We start from the raw sequence: 20,006 nt of genomic DNA on the forward strand, positions 1-20,006 counted from the left end.
TTAGGTAAGATATTAACCATAGGGGGAGCCGGGTAAAGGCTATACAGGAATTTTCTGTAATATCTTCATAATTTTTCTGTAGATCTCAAATATTCCCAAAGGAAAAACAATTTTTTAAGATAAGATATATGAGGAGCATAGCAATTGCTCAGCTGATGATAGAATCTTGCCCTTCCCTTCAGGCTGACAGTTGAGAATTTCCTCTGCTACTGCAGCTGTCTGAGCCATGCCCCCTCACCCACAAGTAAGGCTGAGTTGAGGACTCCTCAGGCTATGATATCGGACCAGAAAGAAGTAAATGGAAAAGGTAACTACTTGTTGTCTGATAGTGCAGCACCGGGTATTTCCTTCCCAAGGAAGGGATGTAGGAGATGTTTTTCCTTAATGATTACCCCCAGTGTCCCCTTGTCCGTTCCTTCATAGAGGCCTTCCTGACTACCCATTCTTAAGAGTTCACACACAAACTCACACATACATCATCCCTTTTTATTGCTCTCACAGCTATCATCATTAACTGAAATCTTACTTATTTACTCTCCCCTGTTCCTTCATCTCACTAGAACTTCAGCCTCCTGAGCTCAGGACCTGTGTATCTTGTTCATTGCTATGTCCTCAGTACCTAGCACTGGGCCTGCTGCCTCATAGGCACTCAGTTTTAATGGAATTGATTGAATTGAAATTCCCAGGTGGCAGGTTGCAGCCCACAGCACCAGCTGCTGTTGGCCAGGCCTTCTCTGCCCTAAGGCTGATGTTTTGCTCTCCTGTCCTGTCCTGAAGACCTGGGGCCACCTCTTCCCCACACCTGACTTCATCTTCTTTGTTCACTTGCCCTTTCCATCTTGTTTACCTGTCTGCCAGCAGCTGCTACACTACCTGCCAGCTTTAATTCTGCTTCATTTAAGCTCATTTGCACCAATTTCTTTTTTTAGAACAATCCACGCAGTCCCCTGAAGAGCAGCACATGCTGTGGGCGGCCCTGCTTCCCTTTTCCTGATGAGCACAGAGCAGCAGTTTCCTTCCCTCTGAGCACTCACTGAAAGCGCTTTGCCAGAGCAGGAGAGGCCTAGACTCAGAGATGCTCATTTCCTGTGGACCTGAAGCCAGGGGCACACGCTGTGGAAATTCTGAATTTTAAGGGGATGGAAAGTCCAAAGTGCTTTGGGGCTGACCTGCTTCCTGAGGTGACTTCTCCTCCCTCACAGCTGTAGGACCCACCCCACATCCTCATCACTGGGCCTTTAGGCCTCGCGGTCCTGGGGGCTACAACTCAGGAGAGAGTCTGTTCTGCTCCCTAGAAATTGGAGTGAGAAAGAGGTTCAGAGTAGTGGCCCCACCCAGGGAATGTTCTCTCTTACCCTTAGAGCTGGCAACACCAGAGGCTGCAGAATTGCCCTTCTGTGCAGTGGCCTAGAATCTCAGCCCAGAATGGGAAAACACAGACTTCCTAACACATTGTCACATCCACCTCTCACTTTCTGCTGCTGCAGAAGGCTCAGCATAAAATGAAATCATGTTGCTTTTCATAGAAATGAAGCCAAGGCAGGAATGTGGTCAGGCAGAAACTGAAGGGCCAATGAGACTTATCTGGAAGAAGAGAAATTCCTGGGGTTGGGTCAACCAGGGTAGTGGAACTGGAACTTTGGCCTCAGCCAGAGGAGGTAGTAATCCCACCTCCACCACTAATTCACTGCAACCTCAGGCAAGTCGCTGAACCTCTCCGAGCCTCAGTTTCCACATCTCTAAGGTAGAACTTTTCATACCTGCCTACCTTGCATGGTACATATCTGGTAGTGTACGGTATCTGACACATAGGGAGTACCCAATAAGTAAAAGCTTTTATTACCATTTATAGGCTTTAAAACAGTGAGTGACACATCTTTACTGTGATTCAGAGAGTCATATTGCCTCATTACTTAACCATTCCCTCCTAAAAGTGCACTGGGGTTTGCTGAGGACTTGCAGGGCCTCTCAGAAAGACACAGGCATTCCCACATCTACAGATGAGGGACTTGGCCTCAGACCTTGAATTCACTGACTTAAAATTAATTGCTATTAGCCAGATTGTGCTCCCTATAATGTAGTGTTTTCGATTTTAAAAAAGCACAAAAGCCCTAGCTGGTTTGGCTCAGTGGATAGAGTGTCAGCCTGCGGACTGAAGGGTCCCCACTTCCATTCCAGTCAAGGGCACATGCCTGGGTTGTGGGCTTGATCCCCAGTAGGGGGCGTGCAGGAGGCAGCCAATCAGTGATCTCTCGCATCATTGATGTCTCTATCTCTCCCTCTCCCTTCCTCTCTGAAATCAATAAAAATATATTAAAGGGGGAGTGGGGGGGAGGGGGAAATCCACCTACAACAACAGAGAAAGAAATGCTTGATTTCTGGGCTCTGTCGTGGCACTGGATACCTCCAGAGAACTGGCGCTGTGTTCCAACACTTAACTGTTCTAGGTTCTGTTTCCTACTATATGGCCCCTTTCTTTCTGCTGCTTCCTGCTGGCAAAGGAAAGTTGATGACAAGACTTGGGCAAAAGCAAAATGTAGTTTTAAATTAAATAATACATTAAGAAAATGAGCTATGTCTAAGGAGAACAAATTCAAGTGTGATCTGGGATCTACAGGTTCGCCATCCAGTGGTTCTAACCCTGGCCACTCACTAGACTCCCCTGTGGAGCATTAGAAGCAATAGCCCAGCCGGAGTGGCTCAGTGGTATGAACCAGGAGATCACGATTCCCAGGTTGCAGGCTCAGTTCCCAGTGTGGGGTGTGCAGGAGGCAGCTGATCGATGATTCTCTATCATCATTGATGTTTCTGTCTCTTCCTCTCTGAAATAAATAAAAATATATTTTTTAAAAATTCAGGGTCTTTAAACAATAAAATTAAATTTAAAAAAAATTTCAGGGCAGGGTTACCATGGGGGTGAGGAAGGACAGGATGCATTTGGGGAGAGGCCGACAGGGGGCCTTAAAGATTTTCTTAGTTTTCTATTTCTTAAGCTGATGTTTGACATATAAGGAATCATTCTATTATTTTTCATACCTTATATGTACATATATATGTGTCACATTTATGACATGTAAAGTATTTTAATAAAAAAATTGTAATAGGAACAAAAAGAAGACCATAGATATCTATGGTAGTTATGAGTAATGAAAATGCACAAATTAAAAGCCAACAACATGCTGTGTTGGTAAGGATGTGGAGCAACTTGGAATTTCATGCAGGCGAGTACACGTGCAATTTATGCCTGCTGTCTTCGTAACTAGCCCTCCTTTTCATTCTCAGAAGTTCTCCAGATGGAATCGACTAGCAAGAGGGCCCTGTGCTCTCAGTGGTAGCAGCTGCCCCTGTTTCTTGTCCCAGGGCAAACAGAAATGCTGAAGAGAAACAAGGTGAAACTTTCTGATTAAATAGTCACTCCTACTTACTTGGAAAGCCTCCCTTGTTCCTCATCTGTAAATTAGGCATAACTTACCTTATGGGTTTGCTGTGATAATTCAATGAGATTATCTATGCTCAGGATGCAAGAAATGGAAATCTCCCTTCTTTTTCCAAATTAAATGAGGACAGTACCAGCACCTGGAGGGACTTTAATATTACCCTGGGAGGCAGGGAGCCCTACCCCCTTTCTGTATCATCTAAGGCTCTCCCAGGCTTACAAAGTCCCAAGAAGGTCCCTGTAGATTAAAAGCGATCTAAAGACACATCTACCAACTGCAGTGTGTGGACTTCAGGTGGATCCTGATTCAAACCAATCAACTAGAACAGATTCCTGATAAAATCAGGAAAATATGAGTAAGGATTGAAGATTAGGAGATGGCAAGGTGTGATAATGGCATTGTGTTTGGGCTTCAAAAAATTTCTCCTTCCCAAATAGCTATTCTCTGATCTCAAATAAAGGCATGCTGCTTCTCATTTTGATACAGCCTAAAATATTTATGGATAAAATCTTATAATGTCTAAGATTTGCTCTAAAATAATCCAGTGGTGGGAGTTGAGGGGGGTGGATAGAGATTAAACAAGAGTGGTCAGGAGATACTCATTGTAGCTGGCTGGTAGATACAAGGGGCTCATTGTTCTCTTCCTTCTATTTTTACCTACATGTGAAATTTCCCAGGAAGAAGAGAAAAAAGGGAGAGGAGAAGGGAGGGAGGGAAGCAGGAGGCAGGAAGACTCCCCCGCCCTCCATGCAGGATAGAGCTCCAGCTCTCAGAGCACAGTGCAGCTCTGTGGTGATGCCAGCAGCCCTCCTGCAGGAGATCTGTACTAGCCAGCATGAACTTCAGAAGAAAACAGTTCTACACATTATGCCAGCTTCACCAGTCCTTCAGGAGCCACACCCACCCAGAGGACTGCAGTATCATGAGTGCAGAGTCCACTTGTCTTTTTCCGTCCGTCCCGGGAAACCAGGCACAAGAGGTGGGGCCACTTGCCTTTTTCAATCTCCTGAAGGACCACAGCAGTTTCTCTTGAAATACACCAAATGTTTTCATTCCACACCTTCTGGCACAGTCTGGCAGCTCTTGAGAAGGAGCTCAGATCTGAAAACAAAAGATCCTGGCCATCCCCTACCCCAGCCCAGGCCTCTCTGGCCTCCTGGAAAGGGGAGGAAGATGGGGTGGAGTGGGTGGGCTCATATTTCCTGGTAATACCTGTTCTTCCCCCATTCTCCCTCCTCCAACCAAATACAGACCAGGAGACTTCTTGCTATAGAGGTGCCATGATATAAGTTAAATGCCCATGGATCCCCATTGTACAAGTAAGGGGAACCCTCTGGAGAGGCCAGGTGCTGTACGAGAGCCACTCCTTCCCACTCCCTCCATCACGAGTTCCTCAATCAGCCTTGGCTGGGTAGCTCAGTTGATTGGAGCATCGTTCAGATAAACTAAGGTTGTGGCCAAGTCAAGGTACATGCAAGAATCAAGCAATGGCCCAGCCAGAGTAGCCCAGTGGTTGAGTATGAACCTATGAGCCAGGAGGTCACAGTTCAATTCCTGGTCAGGGCACATGCCCAGGTTGTGGACTGGATCCCTATAGGGGGGCATGTTGGAAGTGGCTGATTGATGATTCTCTCTCATCATTGATGTTTCTGTCTCTCTCTCCCTCTCCCTCTCTGAAGTCAACAAAAAAGAAAAAAGAACCAGTAAATGCATTAATAAGTGTCTCCCTCTCTCCCTTCCTCTTTCTCTCTAAAAATCAATAAATATTTTTTAAGTTCCTCAATCATCCACTGGCTTTTACTGCCCCCTTGTGGTCATTTGCTTCCCATAGCCATCCCTGCAATACAAATGTCCTGCCTACCCACCTTGCACTAAGCCAGTTTTCATTGAGGAGCAGACATTTGGCTTGTTAGTGGGAAAACTTCCTCTTAAATGAATATCTTCCAAACAAGTTATTTGCTTTTTAAAAACGTTACTGGTTAAAAATTTCACAATTAAAATTTAGGGAGAAAAATATCTTACAAAGTGACTGGTTATAGGGAAAAGCTTGCCTCTATATGGGTAAAGGAAGCTCTAATACCATAAAAAACAATGCTCCTGCAGACACTGTGCTTGTTCCTGGCAGGATTGTGGCTGGATCTAACTCCTAGGAGTCTTTTTAGAGCCCAAGCCACTCAGTGACACCCCTGGTGACAGCGGAACAGATTTAGAAGCCAAGTCTCATCCCAATCTTGGGCAAACAAGCCACTAAGCCTCTATATCCAGTGGTACTGAGGGCAAGGTTTTAGACCCCAGCGTGCAGAGGACACAGGCAAACAATTTGATGAAACCAGTTTGTGGCCCACTGCTTTCTACCCTGTGTGAACTGGTTCTCAGAACACCAATGAGCAAGTCTGTCCCCAGCTGTTCCAGACGTCTAACACCCGAGCAGAAAGAGCCAGGCCACTGTGAACTGTTCCAACTTACTCCCAGAGGCCCCGTCCTCTCCGCCAGAGCTGTAGTGCAAATGCCTGCGTTTTGTTTGTTTGTCTATTTTGTGATGCAAGTGCCTGGTTTATGCTTTTGACTGCCCAGGCATCCACTTCAAAGACAGCTGTCGGGAGTAAACACGGTGCCAGCCACACGGCTAGAAGAGCCAGGCTGCTCTCCATCCCCAAAGTTCCGTTGTTTTAGAGATCTTTGGTTTGACTTTTGTCATTCTCTTCTTGCCTTTAAATATTGCTCTTATGCTTTACATTCACTAATAAAGAGTGAACCCAAGAAACCCTAGGCTCCCACCCTCAACACCAATAAAAACAAAACCCCGAGTGCGCTCCCCCTCCCTCTCTCTCTCTCTCTCTCTCTCTCTCTCTCTCTCTCTCTCTCTCTCTCTCTTTCTCTCCCTTCCCCCATCCACCTCTTCACTGTGGAATCTCCAGAAACTGTGAATAATAAACCTTGTTTTCTTTTTTAAAATATATTTTTATTTATTTCAGAGGGGAAGGGAGAGATAGAAACATCAATGACGAGAGAGAATCATTGACTGGCTGCCTCCAGCATGCCCCCTACTAGGGATTGAGGAATCGAACCTGGGGTCCTTCAGTCCACAGGCCAACCCTCTATCCACTGAGCCAAACCAGCTAGGGCAAACCTTGTTTTCTTTTATTCAAAGTTTCCTGAAGGTTATTGCTGAAGGCATCTTGCAATTGTGGTATACTAGTACACACACTAGGACCAGCTTAAAACAATAACTTTGCCCAAAGATGCCTTCTCTCTGATTTCTGACACACAATCAGCACAGTGTGCCTACAAGCAGTGTTTTCCCATGACCCGAGGAAAGCCTGCCTTTCTGGCTCATGCTGCCACAGCAGTCTTTAAAGGACCGAGTTAGGGAGACTGGAGCCTCAGGAGGGAGCCCACTGTAGTGAGACGCTCAAGCTGGGCAGCTGGAGAGTCCCAGCTTCAATAACGGCATGTCCTCTACAGATGGCCAAAAGACATGAAAAAATGCTCAAAGTCACTGATCATCAGAGAGATGCAAATTAAAACGACAATGAGGTATCACCTGTCAGAATGGCTACCATCAACGAATCAACAAATGACAAGTGCTGGTGAGGATGCGGAGAAAAGGGAACCCTCGTACACTGCTGATGGGAATGCAGACTGGTGCAGCCATATGGAAAACAGTATGGAGTTTCCTCAAAAAAATAAATATGGAACTGCCGTTTGACCCAGTGATCCCACTTCTAGGAATATATCCTAAGAAACCTGGAACCACCAATCAGAAAGAATGTATGCACCCCTATGTTCATAGCAGCACAATTTATAATAGCTAAGATCTGGAAACAGTGCAAGTGCCCATCAGTAGATGAGTGGATAAAAAAGCTGTGGTACATTTCTACCATGGAATACTATGCAGCAGTGAAAAAGAAGAATCACTTACCCTTTGAGACAGCATGGAGAATATCATGCTAAGTGAAATAACTCAGTTAGAGAAAGATAAGTATCACATGATCTCATTCATATGTAGAATCTAAGTAAGAAAATAAACTGTTGAACTGAGTGGGTACAGAGACATGGAAGCATGGAACAGAGTGCAGAAGCTCTGAGGGAAGGAGGGGGAGGGTGGGTGGGAGAGTAGATGGGTGGGAGGTAATCAACCAAAGACCTTGTATGCATATATGGATAACCCATGGATACAGACAGTGGGGTGGTGAGGGCCTGGGCAGGGGATGAGGGTAGGCTGGATGGGGCTGATGGAAGAGAAAAGGGGACATATGTAATACTTTCAACAATAAAGATTAAAAAAATAACTGCATGTCCTCATGAAACTAATTACCCCGAAAGCCTCTTTCCTCATCTCTGAAAGAAGAAGGACACCAGCACCCACCCCAAGGAGTGTTGGGATGATCCAGATGGAAGATGGCTGAGATTTGCACATCGCACCACTGCTCAGATGTGCAGAGAAATGTGGCCAAGTGCATTTTCTTCACAAGTCACAGGGATTGGCTAGGGGTGCCAAGATGTTAGCTCAGCATTTCAACCTCCTCTGCTCCAAACTGTCTTCTGAGTTCTTTCAACATAAGAAACACTCGAACTTATAGAGAATCTCTATGGGTTTATTTGAACCAAAATGGCAATTGTCAAATCTCAATAGATTGAGAAAATGCTCTGGAAAATGGCAGTTTACCACTTATTTTATAATCAGAATCAAAAGGAAAGGTGTAAGAGGTTTACCTGAAATCCACTGGTGATCGCTTAGGGAGGCAGGAGAAAGCAAAGGGGGAAATCTTTGAGATTGGATAAAAAGTAAAACAGATATACACATGCTCCTTTTTTAATTTTGTTGTTGTTGTTGTTAATCCTCACCCAAGGATATTTTCCCATTGAAACCTTTTTTTTTTTTAGAGAGAGAATGGAAAGGAGGAGGAGGAGAGAGAAACATTGATGTGAGAAAGACACATTGATTGGGTGCCTCCGCACAGGCTCCGACCAGGCCTGGGGATAAAGCCTGCAACCAAGTTACGTGTCCTTGACCAGAATCGAACCCAAGACCGTTGAGTCTGAGGGCCGATGCTCTATCCACTAAGCCAAACGGGTTAGGGCCTTACTTTTTTTTAAATTGAATTTTAGAGGGGAACACTTATTTATGCATTCACTGGTTGATTCTTATATGGGATCAAATCTACAACCTTGGGGTATTGGGAGGACTCTCTAACTAACCTTATTATGTGATGTGACCAAGAAGATGCAACTCTACTATATGACCTATATAATTATGGTTCAAGATCGGGCATTCATACTAGATGGCTATTGTTGTGTTGGCTGTTGTCATTATTTTATTTGGCAATCTAAGGGAAAAGAGGTCAATGCCTCTAACTAAATAGTCAGATATTGTATGTTTTAAAAATTCTTGCGGCACACCAGTTGAAAATCGCTGTTTTAAATGTATCCAACGGAATATAAATGTTAAAATCTTTCTTAAATCCATGAACAAGCTCTTCTTCATCACTTTGAAGTTTTACATTTTTTCCTTTTTCTCCTTGAATTTGTGTTTCCTTTCCAAGTTCTCCATATCTTCATTATAAGGCAATATATTTTTAGGCTTCAAAGTCTTTTACTGACCACCTTATACTTAGGTATAACAAAAAGTATATTGCCAAAGCCGGTTTGGCTCAGCGGATAGAGCGTCGGCCTGCGGACTGAAAGGTCCCAGGTTCGATTCCGGTCAAGGGCATGTACCTGGGTTGCAGGCACTTCCCCAGTGGGGGGTGTGCAGGAGGCAGCTGATCGATGTTTCTCTCTCATCGATGTTTCTAACTCTCTATCTCTCTCCCTTCCTCTCTGTAAAAAATCAATAAAATATATTAAAAAAAAAAAAAAAGTATATTATTGAAATTTACTTTATTTCCTGTTGACCATAAATCCTAAGTGTTAAATAATTTTTCTGAATTGAATTATTGATAGAAAGAGAATTAGTACACAATTGACCAAAACAATATAAATATAAGGTGGGGTTTTTGTTTTGTGGTTTTTTTAAAATATATTTTTATTGGTTTCAGAGAGGAAGAGAGAGAGAGAGATACAAACATCAATGATGAGAGAGAATCATTGATTGGCTGCCTCCTGCACGCCCCATAATGGGGATCAAGCCCGCAACTGGGGCATATGCCCCGACTGGAATCGAACCATGACCTTCTGGTTCATAGGATGATGCTCAACCACTGAGCCATGCTGGCTGGGCGAAAGCAGTCTTTTACTGAGGTATATGTTGCTAAAAACAATTGAACTGTTAATAGCAATTCTTTTTTTTATAACAGAAGTAGAAACTATTAAAAATTTTATAAGATGGAGACTGTAATTAGAATAAATATTTTATATGATTTGACAAAACTGGTTTGACTTCATTATTGAATAATAAAGAATCTGAAAGAAATGTCATAGAACTATCATCTATGCGTCTCAGCCACTGTGGGGACAATGCTGGCATTCTGAGGGAGTGCGTGAGCTCAGCATCACTAACCTCCAAAGTGCTTGCTGTCCGGAGGCATGTTCCCCGGCTGAGGGCTCGTTGGGATGAGCACTGAGAACAAGGGGCTGCTCCCCAGTGATGTCTATTTTCTACTTGTGTTCTTTGCTTTGCTCCAGGGGAGCTTTATTACTTAGGTAAGATTGATTAAATCATTGATGACTCATCCTGCTATTGTCATGATTAGCTAGTTTGTTAATAATAATAATAAGAGCCCTAACCGGTTTGGCTCAGTGGATAGAGCGTCGGCCTGCGGACTTAAGAGTCCCAGGTTTGATTCCGGTCAAGGGCATGTACCTTGGTTACCTTGGTAGCTGAATTGATGTTTCTAACTCTCTATCTCTCTCCCTTCTTCTCTGTTAAAAAAATAACACAATATATTTAAAAAGGAAGAGAAAGAAGAGAGGAAAGGGTCGAGCAGATATTAGCATGGTCTCTTGGACAGCTTCACCAGGAAGCTAAAGCTTCACGCTCCTCAGGGAACCACAGGTCCATTCCCTGAAGATCACTGAGGGGAGGGACCAAACAAAGAAGGGATGATGTACAGGGGAAGTCAGGTTGACAGTGTGGCAGGAAGTTAGACATGAACAGAGCGAGGACGATGGGTCAGGTACAGAAGGTCATCAGGGCAGAAAGCCCTGGGTGCCTAACAAAGGACAAGTGTAGGGTGGGATCTTGCCTCAGGGTGACCTTTCCTCCCCTAGCATATGGCTGGTCATGGGGTTTGGACCCTCTGACCATCCTCCCTAGAGATAACATCTAGGGCTTAATTGTATTTCCGCTCCAGACCCAGAAAAGCAGCAAAACTAGACAAGGGACCCCAAGGCTGACCTCAGGTCCAGCTGCATTGAATAATGACCTCCTTCCCTGGTGCTGACTAATCAGTCAGTGGAGACCTAGACCCTGAAAGAACACACCTGGAAAGCTGCTGGATATTCTGTTGAGATCTTCCCCTGGGACCTCCTCTACAATCTCCACCCTTAAAACCCTTAGGACAGAGGGCCTGTTAGGTCTGATCAAATAATTGAATTGTTACCCCTTCCCCTGGGAACTGACTTTAGACCACTTCACAACTGACATTCCCTTTTGCTTAGACCAGCGATGGCCAACCTTTCGGATCTCATGGACCACCAGTGGTACACGGACCACTGGTTGGTGACAGCTGGCTTAGACCACATTCCATTTGCTAAAACCATTACCTTTCCCCTCCAGATTTGCCCAGGATCCGGACATGAACAGAGAATTCCCCACCCAAAAACCTGCCTAGAATCCTTTAAAATCTCTGACTTCCACCCTAGCTAGTTTGGCTCAGTGGATAGAGCATCGACCAGTGGACTGAAGGGTCCTGGGTTCAATTCCAGTCAAGGGCATGCACCTTGGTTGCAGGCCCCACGGTGAGGTCAGGAGGCAACCAATAGATGTTTCTCTCTGTCTTTCCCTCTCTCTTCCACTCTCTCTAAAAATCATTGGAAAAATACCCTCAGGTGAGGATTTAAAAAAAAAAATGTTGAAAAACAAACAGATAAATAATAAATAATAAAATAATTTAAAATCTCTGACTCCCTGACCCTGGGTGCTGGCACCATTTTGGGGCTCAGCCCATCTGGTCTCCAGATGACCTAATAAATTTATAACCCCTTCCCACATTTGGTCTCGTGTGGTCCTCCTTCAGCAACCCTAGCATTTGGTGCAAAAACCCGGGAGGGTTCCATGGGGAAGGGGAGCCATCAACCTGGCTTCAGTCACCCTGAGTTTTCTCCTGGGAGAGCTGTAGGCAGCAGCAGCTGGTCCTGGGCTTACCTCCAAATCCTACTTGGATGACTGACTGCCGCCTCCATTCGGCCTCCCTCCCCTATGGGCCCTCCCGAACCAACCAAGGAGGCCCCGGGGGCTCTCCCCCCTGGTGAGTTTCCATGCCTTCCTCACTGCCAAACTCCAGGAGCCCTTCCTTTACCTCTATAACTTATTTCCTAAGCCCATATCTTCTATGAATTACTTCTACTACCTCTGTGATTTTCCAAATAAGTGGTCACTTACAGTTTGAGTCTTGGCTCTGAATTCTTTCCTAGCCAGAACTCAAGAACTGAGGTTTTTAAACCTGGTCCAGTCTGACCCCATGGGTCTAATACCTGGTACTATTCTGAAGCCCCCAACAGTATGGAAAGCGCTTGGCTGTCAGTCTAGCCTGGGGAAAAGATCATTGGCAAGTGCTCAAAGTCTTGGAGAGTTAAAGTCCCCGAAGAGTTCCCTCTCTCCTTGTTCCCTCTCTCTCTTGTTCCACAACTATGCTCGCTAGCCTGTTCCCTTTCTATAGCCATGTGGCCTTAAGGCGCCACATGACCCATTAATTTTATATCATCAATAAAGCTTTCCCACAAAACCCCATTGTCCCACGGGGACCTCAGGAAATTCTTTTCTTTGAGGCACCACAAGAACTCCACTTACACCAATAACAATCTTACTACTGGTCTGAAAGTTTATGTGCCTAACATTTCAAAAAGGCCAATATTCAAAACATCAGAGTTTGGAGTAAGGAGAAGACACTTAACTGAGAAGATGGGGGTCTTAGAGGTTCCTTAAATCCATCTTAAGAGAGTCCAGACTTCACATTTTTATGTCAAATGAAGGAAAAATGGGAAGGGCAAGAGGTCATTGAGGACCACAGACATCTGGGCACCAGCAGGGACCTAAGAAAGAGTGTGAAATCTGAAATCTCTTTGTTTCCAGTCTGTTAACCCCTGCTGATCTAAATCCAGTCTTGAGGCTTCTGCAAATCTTTGATAAATAATAATTATTTTTTTACATATTTAAAAAATGCCTCGGGTGAGGCACCTTCTGGCAAGGGGGCTGTTTTTGTGTTTTGTTTTGTTTTTTAATATATTTTTATTGATTTCAGAGAGGAAGGGAGAGGGAGAGAGAGAGGCAGAAACATCAATGATGAGAGAGAGGCATGGATTAGCTGCCTCCTACACGCCCAACACTGGGGATGGAGCCCGAAACCCTGACTGGCCTGAAACCCGGGCATGTGCCCTGGCCTGGAATTGAACCAGGATCTCCTGGTTCATAGGTTGACGCTCAACCACTGAGCCACACCCCCTGGGCACGGGGGCTGTTCTTAAAGAAAAAATAAACCTCAAGCTGCAAGCAGAATTCCTCTATAATGATTAGCATGTCTATATGCAAGAACACAGGCTTGAGCAAGACGGGGTCAGGGAGGCTATTTCACTGGCACAATCCAGCCTTCAGCCCCTCTCCTTCCCAGAGGTTAGTGGGAGACTGAAAGTTATACCCCTCTAATCACAAGGCTGGTTCTCCAGGCAACCAGCCCCCATCCTTAGGTGGGGCTCGAAAGTCACTTCATTAACATAACAAAAGACACAGTGATCACTTTTATCCTTTAGGAAATTCCAAGGGTTTGGGGAGCTCTGTGCCAGAAACTAGGAGGAAGATCAAATATATGTTTCTTATTCTAAATCACAACATCACAGCTCCCTTTCTCATCTAGGAAGTACAGTCCCAGCAGCTGCCTCCAGAAGCCCCCACACCCACTACTCTGACCCCCAGTTGTCTCACTTGGACAGAAAGCTCAGCCATCCAGACTCCTGTCAGGTGACCCGGAGCTGACAGGTCCCCTAGAGGTCATCTAACATGCCTCTCCCTCCCACAGAAAGAAACCGATGTCAGACTTGTGGCCATGTGGGCTCGGCCAGAACCCAGGCCTTTCACCTGCTCCATCCTGGACCAGTGACGCCTCTCGGGCCAGAGCATGGGGCTGGGACGCTCACCTTTATCCAGGGACTTCTACCAGTCAGGCACAGGGACACATTTTTTCAGGTGTGTTCACCTAAACCCTCCTCACAGCCCTGACAGATATTTTACTCAGGAAGACACAGAGGCACGGAAAGGTAAAAAGACCCAGTCTTTCTGACCCAATGCCTTGGCTTTTCTCCCTGCAGCACAAAGAAGTGTAATATCCTGCTCCTCCTGCAGTTTCCTCCCAAGTTCCCTCTTCTAGTCGCGGCAGATTAGGTAGTCTTTCAGCCTCCAGCCCAGCAGTGCAGGGGTCATTTTGAATTCTTCCTTCTTCAACCTGGCAGCCAGTCTGTGGGCACAGAATCCCGCTCTGGCAGGCTGGAAGAAACCGCGAAGGGCAGGCAGTTCAGCTGTCTACGCAACACTTAGATTTCCTCTAAACGGCTGTGGTGAAGCCATTGCCCAGGTTCAGCCTCGTCTGAACTCGGCCCCCACATCTGTGCCAGGGGCTCGCCTCTTTCTGATATTACCTGTTGCATCTTGAAATGTTTATGATGTTCCAAAGTCAGCCTTAGGTCAAGCTGAAACGGGTCTACGTGTTCCCTCCCCTCTCCACCCCCACACTCACATTTTCACTGGTCCTAGTTGTTGTTTTTTTCTTGGGATTCACAGAACAGACCTGCCTACTCTCCTCGACCTTAGCCCTTTAAATGTGAAGGCTATAATCTCGTTCCCAGAAGGTAAATATCTCCCTTTGCTCCAGCTGGTCTTCACAGGACATACTTCAAGTCACTAATCAGTCTGGCCTCTCCTCCTAAAACGCTCTAATTTATCCAAATCCTTTGTTACAAACTCAGTGCCTATGGGGGCCAAGCAAATGACATCAGTGAGTGCGATGGGTGGAGTAATAGGGAGTGGTGGGGACTGTGGTAAAGAGTAAGAACCCATCTGTTGGAAACAGTCACTTTAGTTTCAGGCGATTGTTGCCCCACAGAAATGAGACCCCAGCATTGCCAGATACCTCATTTTCCAGGAGAAACAGAAAACATTTTTTTTAAATGTATTTTATTGATTTTTTACAGAGAGGAAGAGAGAGGGATAGAGAGCTAGAAACTTCGATGAGAGAGAAACATCAACCAGCTGCCTCCTGCACACCTCCTACTGGGGATGTGCCCGCAACCAAGGTACATGCCCTTGACTGGAATCAAACCTGGGACCTTTCAGTCCGCAGGCCCACGCTCTATCTATTTGGCGAAAATAGAAAAATTTGATTTGTATTTGAAATGTCCTGATTTTTTAATCTCAGTAATTAATTAAAACACACACACACACACACACACACACACACACACACACACACACACACTGTGCAGGCAAACAAAAACCTGTGGGCACTATGCAACTTCTGAAAATGTACCACCTAAAACTGGATTCAACACTCAGAAGTAGTGGGTAACCTGTTCTGTGCACCCTAACTTGTGAAAGCTACTCCCTCTCTCTCTTGATGTCCACTATTTCAGGTCTTCACTGTCCCTTACCAGGCCCAGGCCCACTGTCCTGACCAGCCAGCCGTCTCTACCTCTTCAGCCCTGCTCCTCACCACTGCCCAGTGCGTGCCATCACCCAAGACCCTGCTCTAAGATCCACTATGGCGAGACCTCAATCAGCCAGGCCTGGTTCCTTCTGGAGAACATGCTTCCTCAGCCTCCCTTTTTCGTTTTTATTTTTTCTCCCCTCTTCTGTTGGAACTGGGGCCCCTCCCTTCTACCCACTCCTTCATACCTTTGCTCAAGCTAGGCTTTCCTCTAGGAATGCCTTCCTCCTTCCCCACCTACATCTTATCTTGGCTCAGCTTCCCTCCTCCTGAGGTCTCCCCTGGCTGTGTCAGCCCAAGGTGGTTTCTGCCCCTTATACTTTGCCAATACCACATCTGTAATATGGGGAGAAGACAGACTGACCTCAAAGAGTGTTTGAGGAATAAATGAGGTGACTCATGTCTAGGGCTTGGAGCAGCAGTGGGCACACAGGAAGGGCTAGTGAACGTGAGCTCTTACTATGAATACCCTGATTAACACTGAATCCACATGCCATCTGGGGCTCTTTCACATTTCTACTCCGGTATTTCCAGCTAAATGATAAAAGAATCCTGGGCACGGAGACCTGCAGACCTGGGTCAGAATTTCATCTGCCCCACATTTTACCCTGGTGAAGTCACACAAATTCCTGCTGTCACCAGAAAGGGACCAGGCCCGGAGCAGGTCTGCCTCAGGGCCAGCCTGTAGTGTGTGGGTTCTTGACTTTGTGCAGGAAAGATTTCACAACATGAGCCCAGGTGATTTTGAGTACAGTCATTGAGCCGGGGACAGTGAAACAAAGGAAGGGCTTAGGATAGAAGGAGCAACAGGAGAGAGCCTGGGTGAGGCTACTTTGGCCTCTAGAAACAGTATGGAAAGAAGTGTGTGTTGCCGAAACCAGTTTGGCTCAGTGGATAGAGCATCGGCCTGCGGACTGAAGGGTCCCAGGTTCGATTCCGGTCAGGGTTGCGGGCACATCCCCAGTGGGAGATGTGCAGGAGGCAGCTGATCGATGTTTCTCTCTCGTCGATGTTTCTAGCTCTCTGTCTCTCTCCCTTTCTCTCTGTAAAAAATCAATAAAATATATTTAGCCCTGACCGGTTTGGCTCAGTGGATAGAGCATCAGCCTGCGGACTGAAAGGTCCCAGGTTCGATTCCGGTCAAGGGCGTGTACCTTGGTTGCAGGCACATCCCCAGTGGGAGATGTGCAGGAGGCAGCTAATCAATGTTTCTCTCTCATCGATGTTTCTAACTCTCTATCCCTCTCTCTTTCTCTCTGTAAAAAATCAATAAAATATATTTTTAAAAAAAATATTTAAAAAAAAAAAAAAAAGAAGTGCGTGGCCCTGGCTCTTTTGGCTCAGTGGATAGAGCATCAACCTGTAGACCGAAGGGTCCTGGGTTCGATTCTGTTCAAGGGCACGTACCTTGGTTGCAGGCTCAATCCCAGCCCTGGTCGGAGCTGGTGCAGGAGGCAACTAATCGATGTGTTTCTCTGACATCGATATTTCTCTGTCTTTCCCTCTCTCTCTAAAAGAAAAATCAATGGGTGCTTGCTTCGGCAGCACATTTACTAAAATTGGAACAATACAGAGAAGATTAGCATGGCCCCTGCGCAAGGATGACACGCAAATTCGTGAAGCATTTTAAAAAAGAGAGAAAAGAAAAGAAAAGAAAAGAAAAGAAAAGAAAAGAAAAGAAAAGAAAAGAAAAGTCAATGGGAAAATATCCTTGGGTGAGGATTAAAAAAGAAAAAAGTGTGTGGACTCGCTGAGAAGTAAGACACAGTGGCAGAAGTGGGCCAAGGCAGGGCTGTTTTTAGCTCACTGACAAGTCAGGGGAAAGGGGCCTTGGAGACAGGTTCAAGGGGTAAGCCCGGGAGGAGCTGCCACTGCCCACTGCTCCCCTGGTTGCAAGTCTCCTGGGGACCCTTAAAGTTTAGGAGAAAGAGTGAAAAAGTACATGCCCGAGAAAAGAAGGGGTGCAGGTGTACTCCAAGGAGAATGTGTGCTGGGTCCTTTGTCGTGAGGGTTCTTACCTGTTTTCTAAAGGGGATACCTCAGAGGAGGATCCTAATGGAATAATCAAGGTGTCTCCTTCAATATGCTGACTCACCAAAATGAGCTTATAAAGAGGTCAGGGTCATTCTCTGGTCAGTTTCACCTTCAAAGAACATTAGGAAAGAGGGACCAGACAAAGCAGGTCTGCTCTGGAGGTCTGGAATACTTAAACCATTTGCTCTTAAGTGTCCTTGTTAGGGAAGATAAGATCTTGTGACTTATTCTCTGGCTGTAAATAGCTCAACAAGTTTGTTCAGCTATCTGTCTGTTTCCCCAATCCACCTGCCAAGGAATTTTCCTAGTTTCTTACTATCTTGCTTCACCGAGGCTTGTGTCTCTGTCTGTAAAACAGAGCTAATAGTTCCCACTTCTCAGGGTTGTGATAAGGACCGAATGAGGCAATGTCTGCAAAGAAAACTGGGAAGAAATGCTATAAGAACATGTTTCTGGAGGAAGAAATTCGTGATCAGCCACCGAACTGCTGGAGTCAAGGGCAGGTGGGCCTTTGAACAGACCTAGAATGTTCTTTCATTAAACGTTCGGCGAATAGTTCTTGAGCAGCTACTCTGGGCCAGACACATGCAGTTACTGCAAAGATGAAGGTCCAGCCCTCAAAGTGAAAACGGTAAAGTCACCCCTCACCTTCCCGCCACCGTGCCCTCCACTCAGTCCCAGCCTCCTGACTCTTCCCAGATTCTGCCCATTCCAGCCAGTTCTCTCACTGTGGCCTGGATGACCTTCCTACAACACATCTATTCCTTCACTGATTTCTGCATTACCCAATTATTTATTCAGTAGTTACTGGTTCTGAAAACAAAACAGACCAGAATCCCCTCATAGGTGTTACATTCTAGAAACTCATTAGGTAACGTATTTGCTTTAAAAACTCCACTGACTTTCAGTTACTTATGCCAGGGTCAGAAATCTTGAGCTTGGCCTTCAGGGAGTTGATGATCTGGTTTCAGTCCCTCCCCACTTTCCCAGGAAGAAAGGCTCCTGGGCCCTGGGTGGGCTACTCCCCCTCAGACCGGAGCCTTTGGGCTGGCTGTTTCCTACTTCTCCACAACTCCAGGTAGAGGCAGCTGGAGGTTTTCTCTGTTGGGGGCCTGTTGGCAGCCTTGCCCGCAGTCTGCGTCAGGGAAGGGCCTCTCCTTCCCATGAGCTCGGCCACACTCACCTAGAGCTCCCCAAAGTCATTTTCCTTGTTGTCTCCCTTTCTCTCTCTAAAAAAACAATAAAAACCATATTTTTTTTTAAAGTGAGAAATGGTTTGACTGTGCTGAATTTAAAATTGTTATGAAGGAATTAGTTTACTTTAATACAATTTATTCCCCAAATCCCTTATTGACCCAAGGAAAAAAAATCACCAGTGTTGGCAAAAATTCTAATTAAAGTATTTCCTTTCAGGAAAACTATGGAATTGAAATGCCCCCTACATGTTGAAGACTCATATTTTTATATATCTCTGCCTGAAGTCCAGATTCAAATCAGCAACTGCCCCATGAAACATGCTCACTTAGGCATCCCGAAGCCTCATCAAATATATATTCCCAAAGGCAAACTGCTGACCTCTCACCAAATTGTTCTTCCTCTCAGACACCTGTCTAAGATTGGGACCATCGCTCATTTGATTACTCAGGCCAAAAACTTGAGGCATCCTCTCCCTTATCTCTCTCATCCCCACACATAATCTAAAACCAAGTCCATCAACTCAACATTCAGAGTATCTCTCAAATCTGTCCTCTTTCCAGCTCCAATGTCCTCACCTAAGTTCACATCTCCCACAAGGGATTAACCCAACTGGTCTCCCCGAAACCATTCTTGCATCATCTGTTCCATCCTCCACACTGATAGTTAAGCAAACCAAGACCTCTCTTCCAGTAAGAGGTAGACTAGATATCTTTGATAAAACATCCTGCAGAAAACAGCTGAAAGAGTTGGTCAAATGTTTATAAAATTCTTTCTCTCTCTCTCTCTCTCTCTCACACACACACACACACACACACACACACACACACACACACACACACACACCCCACATTCTTAATAGCATCTAAGAGCTAACTAGATAGTGAGTGAGGGAATGTTGTGCCATGGTCCAGTAGAGGACAGGATTCCAAAGAGTTGACCCTGAGATTTGAGGCTGCTGAGAGGTCAAGTTCACTTCTAGTGGCCTTGCATGGCTGGAGACAAAAATCGGTCAGGGGCCTGTCAAGGTTGGGGGACTGATAAACCACACCCCACATTAGTCTCAGCTCCCAAAAGACTGTACCCCAGAAATAAAGGTGAACTGAAAGCATATCAGCCTGTCCCTGAATGGCAGTCCAGCTGTGAGTCATCAAGGTGCTCCGGAAAACATCATGCCCTAAGTATGAACTGAGATGATCTCAGTTTGCTCATCCCTCCAGGCACCTGGCAAAAGCAATAGAAAATTCTCTCTGGTGAATGACAAAACAAACCCATTTAAATAATCTCTGCAAATAATTTCACACACAATATTTACCACACGGACACACACACACACACACACGAGGAAGCAAGATTCCTTGAGCTAAAACCATCAGAAACAATAGTCAACAGAAATAGAGCTGGAGGAACTCCAGACTAAAAAAAAATTACACTTACTACGTCTAAGATGTTAAATGCCAAAATTGAAAGCTTCAACAGGGAGCTG

At 45.5% G+C, this 20,006-nt stretch overlaps 1 protein-coding gene and 1 non-coding gene across 4 annotated transcripts in view; both read left to right on the forward strand.

Annotated features, from left to right (window-relative positions):
- The window catches only part of B4GALT7 (beta-1,4-galactosyltransferase 7), a 29,258-nt gene extending 12,982 nt beyond the window's left edge, over positions 1 to 16,276 (forward strand). For 2 of the 3 annotated variants that reach the window (XM_036312905.1, XM_036312909.1), the window contains exons 5-7: positions 183 to 307; positions 13,613 to 13,779; positions 15,219 to 16,276. In XM_036312905.1, coding sequence (XP_036168798.1) covers positions 183 to 307; positions 13,613 to 13,779; positions 15,219 to 15,338 — 412 coding nt within the window. In that variant the 3' untranslated portion in view covers positions 15,339 to 16,276. Of the gene's footprint in view, positions 1 to 182; positions 2,217 to 13,612; positions 13,780 to 15,218 lie in introns of those variants that run through there. The other variant, XM_036312907.1, reaches the window with a different exon arrangement.
- A 545-nt stretch (positions 16,277 to 16,821) lies between these two features.
- Positions 16,822 to 16,928, forward strand: LOC118659379. Its single transcript, XR_004968515.1, has one exon. It is a non-coding gene; the product is annotated as a U6 spliceosomal RNA (small nuclear RNA).
- The last annotated feature ends 3,078 nt before the right edge of the window (positions 16,929 to 20,006 follow it).

Source organism: Myotis myotis, unplaced genomic scaffold, assembly GCF_014108235.1.
Source record: "Myotis myotis isolate mMyoMyo1 unplaced genomic scaffold, mMyoMyo1.p scaffold_m19_p_6, whole genome shotgun sequence".
Lineage (NCBI taxonomy): Eukaryota > Metazoa > Chordata > Mammalia > Chiroptera > Vespertilionidae > Myotis > Myotis myotis.